The sequence below is a fragment of the Schistocerca gregaria genome, chromosome 9 (assembly GCF_023897955.1).
Source record: "Schistocerca gregaria isolate iqSchGreg1 chromosome 9, iqSchGreg1.2, whole genome shotgun sequence".
NCBI classification, from domain to species: domain Eukaryota; kingdom Metazoa; phylum Arthropoda; class Insecta; order Orthoptera; family Acrididae; genus Schistocerca; species Schistocerca gregaria.
Window position 1 is genome coordinate 239,860,162 of NC_064928.1, and position 12,605 is coordinate 239,872,766.

At 43.0% G+C, this 12,605-nt stretch overlaps 1 protein-coding gene across 1 annotated transcript in view; it reads right to left on the reverse strand.

Annotated features, from left to right (window-relative positions):
- LOC126291872 (uncharacterized) overlaps positions 1-12,605 on the reverse strand; it is an 89,617-nt gene that overhangs the window by 61,019 nt on the left and 15,993 nt on the right. The window contains exon 2 of the mRNA XM_049985592.1: positions 12,165-12,215. Within this exon, the coding sequence (XP_049841549.1) occupies positions 12,165-12,215 (51 nt within the window). The remainder of the gene's footprint in view (positions 1-12,164; positions 12,216-12,605) is intronic.

Below are 12,605 nucleotides of genomic sequence, written 5' to 3' on the forward strand. Positions count from 1 at the left end.
TATTTCTTCTCCATGAATTTTAATACCTACTCCAAATTTTTCTTTTGTTTCCTTTACTGCTTGCTCAATATACAGATTGAATAACATAGGGGAGAGACTACAACCCTGTCTCACTCCTTTCCCAACGACTGCTTCCCTTTCATGCCCCTCGGCTCTTATGACTGCCATCTGGTTTCTGTACAAATCGTAAATAGCCTTTCGCTCCCTGTATTTTACCCCTGCCACCTTCAGAATTTGAAAGAGAGTATTCCAGTCAACATTGTCAAAAGCTTTATCTAAGTCTACAAATGCTAGAAACGTAGGTTTGCCTTTTCTTAATCTTTCTTCTAAGATAAGTCGTAAGGTCAGTATTACCTCACGTGTTCCAACATTTCGACGGAATCCAAACTGATCCTCCCCGAGGTCCGCATCTACCAGTTTTTCCATTCGTCTGTAAAGAATTCGCGTTAGTATTTTGCAGCTGTGACTTATTAAACTGATAGTTCGGTAATTTTCACATCTGTCAGCACCTGCTTTCTTTGGGATTGGAATTATTATATTCTTCTTGAAGTCTGAGGGTATTTCACCTGTCTCATACATCTTGCTCACCAGATGGTAGAGTTTTGTCATGACTGGCTCTCCCAAGGCCATCAGTAGTTCTAATGGAATGTTGTCTACTCCGGGGGCCTTGTTTCGACTCAGGTCTTTCAGTGCTCTGTCAAACTCTTCACGCAGTATCTCACCTCCCATTTCGTCTTCATCTACATCCTCTTCCATTTCCATAATATTATCCTCAAGTACATCGCTCTTGTATAAACCTATATACTCCTTCCACCTTTCTGCCTTCCCTTCTTTGCTTAGAACTGGATTGCCATCTGTGCTCTTGATATTCATACACGTGGTTCTCTTCTCTCCAAAGGTCTCTTTAATTTTCCTGTAGGCAGTATCTATCTTACCCCTAGTGAGATAAGCTTCTACATCCTTACATTTGTCCTGTAGCCATCCCTGCTTAGCCATTTTGCACTTCCTGTCGATCTCATTTTTGAGATGTTTGTATTCCTTTTTGTCTGCTTCATTTACTGCATTTTTATATTTTCTCCTTTCATCAATTAAATTCAGTATTTCTTCTGTTACCCAAGGATTTCTAGCAGCCCTCGTCTTTGTACCTACTTTATCCTCTGCTGCCTTCACTACTTCATCCCTCAGAGCTACCCATTCTTCTTCAACTGTGTTTCTTTCCCCCATTGCTGCCAATTGTTCCCTTATGCTCTCCTTGAAACTCTGTACAACCTCTGGTTCTTTCAGCTTATCCAGATCCCATGTCCTTAAATTCCCACCTTTTTGCAGTTTCTTCAGTTTTAACCTACAGGTGTTGTTGTCTATTCCTGATGTTATTTAGTCTGTGCATTGAACAATCAGTCATGGATACCAAGGAGAAATTTGTGAAGTAAATTAAATGGTCAGTGAAAATAATAAAAACTGTGTTTTGCCGATGACATTGTAGCTCTGTGAGTAACGGCAAAAGACTTCTAGGAGCAGCTGAACGGAATGGCTACAGTCGTGAAAATAGGTGAAATGATGAATATCAACGAAAATGGAAGAATGGTAATGAAATGTAGTCGAATTAAATCATGAGAGAATTAGAGTAGGACATGTTTTTGTTGTGGTCTTCAGTCCTAAGACTGGTTTGATGCAGCTCTCCATGCTACTCTATCCTGTGAAAGCTTCTTCATCTTTCAGTACTTACTGCAACCTACATCCTTCTGAATCTGCTTAGTGAATTCATCTCTTGGTCTCATTTGCGTCAAGCCTTTTCAGTTATCTGATTCATGTATTCCAATATTTGTCTTCCCCTACAGCTTTTGCTCTCTACGGCATTAACGTATTCTCCTAATGTCACTATGTTTTAAACCGTCTTTTCCACGTATTCATTTCGTCGTTGTTTCTTGTTTCCGCAGTGAAGCTCCTCCTTTCTTAACAGACACTTAACTTTCATCATTGTGTTGTAAAACCACACCTCAAACGAATCAACTCTCCTTTTTCCCGACTTTCAAAAGAAAATATAATTGTGTCACAAAAATTGCCGAAGGTGAATGGACCTGTGTTAAAGTTTTAGAATGAGCCATTCCAGTATTTAGGAAACTTTTAGCATTTGACTGTTATGATTAAACATTCGGAAGCAGCCAGTATTTTGGCTTTCGCCAAAAGTTTTGAGCTTTTTTGGAAAGATTTTGAAAAATGAACTAACAGCAGGACAGTTGCTTAATCCAAAATCCATTATTGTGTACACGCGACCAGTTTCGAAACAGTTAAAGTTACATCATCCGGTGCAAAAAATGAAATCACTTAATCAAGTGAGATCATCCTCAGTCCCATGTTGTCATGGAACCAAAGGTTCCGTGTCAAAAGGATGTTGTTGTTGTTGTGGTCTTCAGTCCGGAGACTGGTTTGATGCCACTCTCCATGCTATGTCCTGTGCAAGCTTCTTCATCTCCCAGTACCTACTGCAACCTACATCCTTATGAATCTGGATGATCTCAGTTGATTAAGTGATTTTTTTTACATTAAATGATGGAATTTTAACTGTTATGTAACTGGACTTGTGCATGCAATAAAGGATTGTGGATTAAGCAACTGTTCTGCGGTTTCTTCATTTTTCAAAATGTACTTGTAAAGTTGCGTCTGCCCCAGAAGAGGCGCTAACTTGTGAAGTCGAGGTAGGACATGGAAAGTGATGTGTACACAGGAACGAGTCCACAAAAATGTATTATACTCTTGGGAGCCTTCATGAAGGACGTGCTAGCTTTCAGTAAAATTCTGAACAATGAAAGGTGGCAGAGAACTGATTATTTATCAAACTGAAGCACACGGAGTATGTGCAGAGACCGTCATTTCGCTTGTGTACCAGACGATAAGATTTGTTACGAAAATTATCTGTGGAATTAACAGGGCTGGTTTTAGGCCCAAGCGACACAAATCGCTGAATGGGGGGGGGGGGGGGAGGGGGGACAGGGGGAGGACCAGCTGGATCGGTGCCAGAGATGCCACGACTGTTAGATTTCCACACAGGGCTATCACAATCAGTGGTCGCATTTGAACTGCGCACACCGGGATCCACCTCATTGCGTTGGCATGTGAGCCGCGGACAGAGCCGGCTTATCGGCTTATCGACAAGTCCGATAATCGCCCCTCGACTTCCTCTGTCGCAAGTTGTGAGCTGCGAACGTTCCAGAAACACTCAGTTTTGTACTCTTTTATTTACTCGTGACTCATGTCACATACCCATTTCATCATGTCCAATATGTCACACAGATAAGTCACAACACATTAGAGAGTTATTACTTGAAAAACTTCTTCGGGTTGCCTTTGTTGAGTCCAGATTGAGGTGCTGGAGTCCTTCTCTCATGATTTCACGGCGGTTTCCCTGGTGAGTGAGTGCGGCAAGATGGGGAGAACGTGGTGAAGCAGAAACCAGCAACAGTAAAATATACAGACTACGTTTTTCGCGACATGTATACATCCCCTGAAGCCTTGTTTCCGGCAACTATCTGGGCTGAACACTCTCCCATTTGCAACCGCACCACCAAAAGTTGCGAAGCTTTCCATTCTAAACTGCGCGGTCCGTTTTATTCAGTCCATAGTTCTGTCTACCATTTTCCGGAGTTTCCGTGAAAATCAAGAGTGCCACGCGACAAAAAAAGAAAGACTATTCAGAAGGAAACATTTTTACGGAAGCAGATTGATGTTTTAGTTGCAATTTCGGTGGCGAATATGGAAGACAATCAGCCATCATCCTCGTGGTTTCTCCCGGGTTAACGCTAACTGGCTGACTAATTCTCTGCCCGCAGTTCACATGTCCCCAGTTTATTACTCCTATCCGCAGTTTCACATAACCGACAGAAGGCTATCCGCAGTTCATAAGTTGTACAGCCAGTAGCGGTCGCTTGCAGCTCCCCTGACTCCCCAATGCGAGATTTGCATACTGTGAATATAGCAATTAGTAACGAAAGTTGATGCGGGGGTGAGAACGTACGAGAGAAAAAGGGGAAGGGGAGGGGGTGTCGCCAAACAATAAGTAGCATATGTGTAAAAATGCGGTTCTAGGCGCTACAGTCTGGAACCGCGCGACCGCTACGGTCGCAGGTTCTAATCCTGCCTCTGGATGGATGTGTGTGATGTCCTTAGTCAGTTTTAAGTAGTTCTAGAGGACTGATGACCTCAGAAGTTAATATTGCTCAGAGCCATTTATTGTATAAATGTTGTCGAAGCGGAACCTGGGTAACTGTAGCAACAAACGAATTGCGGCAGTGAGCAACAAGCTGCTACGAGGAGATAATCTCGCACAGTAATAAAGAGTTAGGTGAATGTAGCAACGGGACGGCTTATGCTCTCACGATCCTTTAAACAATCTGTCCTTCTACCTGGATAGGTAGATACTGGTTTAGCCGACAAAAGCAGCGTCGACGAAAATTCGACTAAATTCATGTACTCCGTTCAAAAATCAAATGGCTTTGAGCACTATGGGACTTAACATCTGAGGTCATCATCCCACAGAACTTAGACCTACTTAAACCTAACTAATCTAAGGACATCACACACATCCATGCCTGAGGCAGGATTCGAACCTGCGATCGTAGCGGGCATGGATGTTGGTGATGTCCTTAGAGTAGCTAGGCTTTAGTAGTTCTGAGTCTAGGAGACTGATGACCTCAGATGTTAAGTCTTATAGAGGTTAGAGCCATTTGAACCAAATGTCGTGCTATTTCTCGCGGCAAATCCCTTAACTTTGCTCCAGATCAGTTCTATTGGGTTCAGATAGCAGTGGTACGATGATAACAGTAAAAATGCAGTATTTGTACAGTGTGCTCAACACCGTGTAATTTTTTTCCGTTTTTCTACCACGCTTATCACTCTGGTTCGTGTGGGACCACATTTGTCCTATAAAACAGTGGGCACATTCAAACAAAGAGTATTTGATTTTTCATTTTTCTCCAAAAAATTTGTATAATGTTGTCATATATATATATATATATATATATATATATATATATATATATATAAAGTATCCTTGTAAAAAGAAATCTATGGATGAATTATGCTACTACTGCTACTAATATATCAATAATTAAGAATATGTATTTGCAATAAAAACCAGAATTCTGCGTGTCGTATGTAATTAAAAACCAGAAGACGTGCATTTTTCTTGAAGAAAATGATGGTTAAGTTAGAGTTAATTACCACGTATTGATAAAGGTCATATTTAAATGATTTAGGTATTCAAACGGAACAAAAAAATTTATTTGTAGTTGTTCGATGGGGAGCGAGACAGGTATACGTATGAGAGCAGTGGATAAGAAGAAGAAGTGTGATAGGGACTGCATTCCTAGATAGGTTCTTTTGTCAAATCAACAGAGTACATGCGAGCGTTCACGTACATTTCCTTGGTCGCTTTTCGTACGTTTCGAGCGCAAAGTGCATCAGTAATGGAGAAAGATGACAACTGTGATGCAGTTCTTACGCAATCATCTTTGTGCCATTAGATACATATCATTACATTCTTAGAAATTGCAAGGCCCCTATTTTTTGCTGTTAGAGCCAATCATTATTTTCTGTTTATGAAGTTAATACACAGTGGTTCAAACACCCATCTGACCATTCTCACTTAGGTTTTCATTTACTTCTTTCTATCTACCTGTGTCACCGTCTGTTAAGACTTCTTCTCAGATGTGATAATGATGTTTTGGTTGTAGTGTGCTCAACTACGCGGTCATCAGTGCCCATAAGAAGTCTCACTTTTTACACAGTGCCATTTTTTTTCCACCGTCCAATTTAGCCATTGTCACGAATGATGATTATGATGATAAAATGATTACGTCAAGAGAAACACCCAGTCACCGGGTACAGTAAATCCCCAACCCGGCCGGGAATCGAACCTAGGACCCCATGATCCACAGGTAGCAACGCTAGCCACTAGACCACGAGCTGCGGATTCTTTTTCTCAGGAACGAGCAGAGTTATCGAATAAAAATTTATGGCAGATACTAAGATCTAAACTCTCTTCGCGGTGAAAATAATTTAAGCTTCTAAGTCAGTTCAGTGAAAAGATATAGCCATATGTGTTACATATTCTGATGCTTGCAAACTCACCCATCAAATCCTATAGATGAAAAACGTACGTACATGTCTGCCCTGGTGGTCCAGAGATAAAATGTGTGCCTGGAAACCGAAAGGTCGTGGGATCGATTCACAGTCGGATCGCGGGTTTTTCAGTCTTCCTTTCAACCCCGCCTTCACATCCTAGCGATGTGAGGAATCATCAGAAACAATACGTGATTCGGATTTTTCTTCAGAATGTAGGTCCTCTTTCCCTGGTTAGATAACTGGGGTAGGTTAGCAACACGCAAGTCGTCGAAATGGCGTTCAGCGGAAACACTTGTATATCTGTATTGACCTACATGAATTTTTTATTACTATTATTATTATTATCATTATTACTATAATTATCTACAATCATAATTAACCCATTAAGTGCCGCGATCCCCATTTGGGGACTTATTTTTGTAACGGAAATTTTGGAAATCTAGTAATGCTGGCAGCAAATGCTACCATTTCCCATTGTTGTCCAGACCTTTGTCGATCGCTTGCATTGAAGCTCCATCAGTTGTTAAACGTGTGAGTTGTACACTTATTTCTGTGAGGGAGGTACGTTTTTCAGCGTTACAAGAGTTGCACATTTTCAAAGCAGCGTAAGTTATATTAGTATGTAAATAACTTCCAATATCTCCGTACAGGCGTGTTCTGTAATGGTTTGAGAAGATGTTTATTGATCATTTATTTCAAAGACCTATTTCATTTCTGCATGACACCTGACTAACCTTCGTTCCCCATTTGGGGCTCTTGTCAGTTTCCAAGTAAAACTTTATTATACTTTTATTTGCTCCTCAGGCACAAGGAGTCAAAATGGTTCAAAAGGCTCTGAGCACTATGCGACTTAACTTCTGAGGTCATCAGTCGACTAGGACTTAGAACTGCTTAAACCTAACTAACCTAAGGACATCACACACATCCATGTCCGAGGCAGGATTCGAACCTGCGACCGTAGCGGTCGCTCGGCTCCAGACTGTAGCGCCCAGAGCCGCTCGGCCACTCCGGCCGGCCACAATGAGTCGCTACAAAGCATGTTCTATGTGGGAAACTGAAGAAATTGTAAATGACCGGAACATAATGGCTTCTTTTGGTGATGATGGTTATGTGAATGAGACTATTGACATTGTCGAACTCCCTCCAGATCGTGTAGATGAGATGCCTTACTGTGAAGATATCGACGAAAATATATTTGAAACTACTGTTCTATCTGATTTACCAGGTTCCTTGAAAATTCATGCCAATGGAGAAAAGGAAAATGAGGACCATGCAGGCCAACGAAAGAAGAAAGTGGAAGCTATTGCCACTTCTAACTGGAAAACTGAAGATGCAAATTTCTCTAAAACCTATCCCGACAGAGCAGAAATTGAACAGCGAAATTCCAATTTGGTAGCAGCACTAAAAGGAAAATCTGCTGTTGAATGCTTTGAAGAATTTTTTGATGAACAGGTATTGAACTTTTAATTATCAATCAAAGTGTCTGACATGCTACACAGAACAATAATCACAGCTATGAGTTATCAAATGGATGCATAAAAAAGTTCATAGGTATACTACCCTTCACTGGACACTATGCTCTTCCACATGAAAAGCTATACTGAAATGGAGATGAGGACTTTGATATAAAGTGTGTACGACACTGTAGGAGTGGCAAAAGATATCTGGAAATAAATCACCACCTTCATTTCCATGATACCACATGTCTGAACAGGATCCCATCTGACGAAAGGGACAAACTTTTAAAAACTCGTCCGTTAATGTATTTACTGAATAATAATTTTATGTAATGTCAAGTTTCTCCCCGACAGCCTGAGTACTGATGAACAGATGGTACAATTTTATGGACACCATTACCGCCCCGGCGGGGTCAGGGATTTTCTCTGCCTCTTGATGACTGGGTGTTGTGTGATGTCCTTAGGTTAGTTAGGTTTAAGTAGTTCTAAGTTCTAGGGTACTGATGACCATAGCTGTTAAGTCCCATAGTGCTCAGAGCCATTTGAACCATTTACCATATGTCAGTCCATGAAGGGAAATCGAAGGACACAAGTGATGTTTCAGTTCCGGGGTTGGTGGATCAGTTGTGTTGAATATGATTTCTGTTCTGCAGACTCGTGATCTTCACAAAATATATTTCGATAGCTTTTTCATGTAAGAGCCCTTAGAAATGAGAGTAAGGGTAACTGGAACTGCCCGTATGAACCGAATGAATAACTGTTCAACAGAACCTGAGAACAGCATGAGGAAGAAACGAATAGAAGCATATCAGTATATACACTCCTGGAAATTGAAATAAGAACACCGTGAATTCATTGTCCCAGGAAGGGGAAACTTTATTGACACATTCCTGGGGTCAGATACATCACATGATCACACTGACAGAACCACAGGCACATAGACACAGGCAACAGAGCATGCACAATGTCGGCACTAGTACAGTGTATATCCACCTTTCGCAGCAATGCAGGCTGCTATTCTCCCATGGAGACGATCGTAGAGATGCTGGATGTAGTCCTATGGAACGGCTTGCCATGCCATTTCCACCTGGCGCCTCAGTTGGACCAGCGTTCGTGCTGGACGTGCAGACCGCGTGAGACGACGCTTCATCCAGTCCCAAACATGCTCAATGGGGGACAGATCCGGAGATCTTGCTGGCCAGGGTAGTTGACTTACACCTTCTAGAGCACGTTGAATGGCACGGGATACATGCGGACGTGCAATGTCCTGTTGGAACAGCAAGTTCCCTTGCCGGTCTAGGAATGGTAGAACGATGGGTTCGATGACGGTTTGGATGTACCATGCACTATTCAGTGTCCCCTCGACGATCACCAGAGGTGTACGGCCAGTGTATGAAATCGCTCCCCACACCATGATGCCGGGTGTTGGCCCTGTGTGCCTCGGTCGTATGCAGTCCTGATTGTGGCGCTCACCTGCACGGCGCCAAACACGCATACGACCATCATTGGCACCAAGGCAGAAACGACTCTCATCGCTGAAGACGACACGTCTCCATTCGTCCCTCCATTCACGCCTGTCGCGACACCACTGGAGGCGGGCTGCACGATGTTGGGGCGAGAGCGGAAGACGGCCTAACGGTGTGCGGGACCGTAGCCCAGCTTCATGGAGACGGTTGCGAATGGTCCTCGCCGATACCCCAGGAGCAACAGTGTCCCTAATTTGCTGGGAAGTGGCGGTGCGGTCCCCTACGGGACTGCGTAGGATCCTACGGTCGTGGCGTGCATCTGTGCGTCGCTGCGGTCCGGTCCCAGGTCGACGGGCACGTGCACTTTCCGCCGACCACTGGCGACAACGTCGATGTACTGTGGAGACCTCACGCCCCACGTGTTGAGCAATTCGGCGGTACGTCCACCCGGCCTCCCGCATGCCCACTATATGCCCTCGCTCAAAGTCCGTCAACTGCACATACGGTTCACGTCCACGCTGTCGCGGCATGCTACCAGTGTTAAAGACTGCGATGGAGCTCCGTATGCCACCGCAATCTGGCTGACACTGACGGCGGCGGTGCACAAATGCTGCGCAGCTAGCGCCATTCGACGGCCAACACCGCGGTTCCTGGTGTGTCCGCTGTGCCGTGCGTGTGATCATTTCTTGTACAGCCCTCTCGCAGTGTCCGGAGCAAGTATGGTGGGTCTGACACACCGGTGTCAATGTGTTCTTTTTTCCATTTCCAGGAGTGTATTTAACGAGAATACGGAGATGATAGTAGTAATGTGGAAGGATAACAGTTGTGTAAAACTCTTGTCAAACAATGAGACAATGCGTCCAGTAAGTCGAATGAAGAAATGGAGCAAAGCTGAGAACAAAGGAGTGCAAGTTCCACAGCTAAGGATGATTTCAGAATATAGCAAATAATATAGGAGGTGTGGACAAACTGGACTGGAATGTGCAGAAATATCATGTGAGAATTCGAGGTAAGAAATGGTACTTTCTATTGTTCGCCAATGTATTAGATGACACACCGGTCAATGCGCACGTCATCTGCTGCCTTTCGAATGAAAATATTCCACTGCTTCGATTCCGGAGGATGGTGGCAAGGGGACATCTTGTTCAATCATCTGCTGCTTGTGCTCCGAAAATCAGGGCGTCCATCTTACCCAAAATCATCCCTTTCACGTGTTCCAATTGAACTCAGGACTTCCGGAAATGGACACGTGAATGAACACACAACACTGGGGAAACAAAATGTGCAATTTTCAAGAAGAACGTGAGATAACAGTGTTCTGTGTGCAATGTGGGACTCATTGGTTGTCTTTTTGTCTGACACCAAAAGTAAAAGAAAATGTAAAAAGAGAGTGGCATACGCCTTGATCCCCATTTGGGGATCGATTACAATAAACCATTTATTTCAAGATTATTGCATTTTTTTAAATTTTATATTCCTTTTCCTCACCTCTGTGTCGCTCAGGCAACACACAAATAAATCTTGATCGAAGAAAAGAAACATGGTACTTAATGGGTTGAAATTATACGGAACCCTGAATACGCGAGTCTTTCTTCCCCTTGCCCGGTTTTATTAGATAAATTTTCGCCAGGTAGATTACTTCATTTAATATTCTGCATAAGAAAAGGTCACTGCACCTTACCTACGTAATTACATGACAGGAAATGAGGCTTAAAAAGAATGTGCTCGATATCTGGCCTTGGCGGTTACTCTGCGCCATATTGAGAAATACACCATAAAAAATCACAAAAAAATAGCACAAAATCACAAGTGAAAATCAGCACTTCTAACATAAATTTCCGCATGCTACTGAGTTGTCAGTTCGTGCAGCTGCCTTTTATGTCATTTTATATCAGCGATTACAGAATCAAGTCAAAATTATGCATTGGGTAGTCAATCAGCTAATGACTATCGACGTGAACGTAAAAGAAAATAAATATATCGAGCTTGTTAAGAGCAACCTCCAGGGAATAAGAATTGTATTTCAGTGTGGAGCATTCTTCTCTAAGAGACAACAATGAGCCAATGGTCTGTGAAGGTTACTGGTCTATTGGAACCATTCTATGTGTAAGATCTGGGTTCGATTCACACAAAAGACAGCCATTTTTAAGAAGCACAAAGGGACCCTCTTCACCTCTGGTAACGCAAGCTGAACAATGCAGGTCTGCACCCGTCCCATACCCATATTAAACTGAAAGTCCATTCGCAACCTACTGTAGGGGCGTCTGTGTATGTTGGGGTCATGACAGAAGCGGAAATCACTCTACTTTGCAACTCTGTCACCAATAAGCTTGCTTACACGAGAGATTTATTTTTATTAATTAGCCAATCGTCAGATACAGTGACAGGGCACTTATTTCTTATTGTATCCAATCTTGAAAGGTTGAAAATATTCGAGCTGGACTAGGATTCGATTTCAAATCCTTCCTTTCTTGACCATGTGAAACGACTCATTTCCGTCGTTTAATTGTTTCACCAAGATTCCGAAGTTCTTCAGTTCCCCACGGTGGATTGATAGCCATACAGAGAAATTATCTCCTGTGGCTTCTTGTTCTAACCATTTTTATAGTGAAACGAGTGCACCGAGTAGAGAGAAGACGAGAGCAAGACAGTTACGTTACGTGAGTTGCTTACAAATCAAACGAAACGCAGCACATGTCTTTCTGATACTTTTGAGCATGATATTACATGAAACGATAACACTTTTGTCCCACTCAAGGAGGACTGCCTTACGAGATGTGGATTTGCGGAAGGAAACGTATTTATTTCCCAAATTGTAAGACAAGAGCGTAAGGGAAGGCCCGTAAAGAGGCGCGTTTGAATTTTATAACATTAAAAGAACGGAGAGAGTGAACTGCGGTGCACAGTTCTCTCGAACGACACACCGACGTCTTCAGAACAGATTTGAACCCTATATACCTGAGTCGAAGGTCACATCACGCCAATTCGTTACAGCCTTCTCCACAGAGATGTGTACATAGTGAGACTAACATATTGGCGTCCCAAGACTGTCTGGTACTGTCAACTGGCTGGCGTGAATAGAGATTTTGCAGATCTTCTAAAAAATAAACAGAACACTCACCCATCAGGAGCAGAAGTCACTGCAGTTACTATCTCCCGTAGTGCAGACATTCTGGAAAATAAAATGGAGATATGAATCAAAAAATATCCTGTTATTCGAGGGCTATTTGGAAAGTAAGGTTCAATGGGTCGCGAAATGGAAACCACAGAGAAAATTAAAAATGTATTATGTGCCAGAGCGTACTGCGTCTTCCAGCTACTTCCACATGTAGCCGCCGCTCCGACTTTGGCATCTGTTGTATTGTACCACCCTCAGGGAGCCACATCTAGTGACACGTGGCTGGCGACCACGGGGCCCCGAGCTGAGTCCTGGCACTGCTTCCACTTACTTATGCCAGGCTCCGCACTTTTATCTTTCCTGTCTGGCTACCCTCGGCCAGCTCTTGTTCTTTTCCGACCCTGACGCTATTAGGTTTCGAGGGCTAGGGGTCTTTCGTTTTCC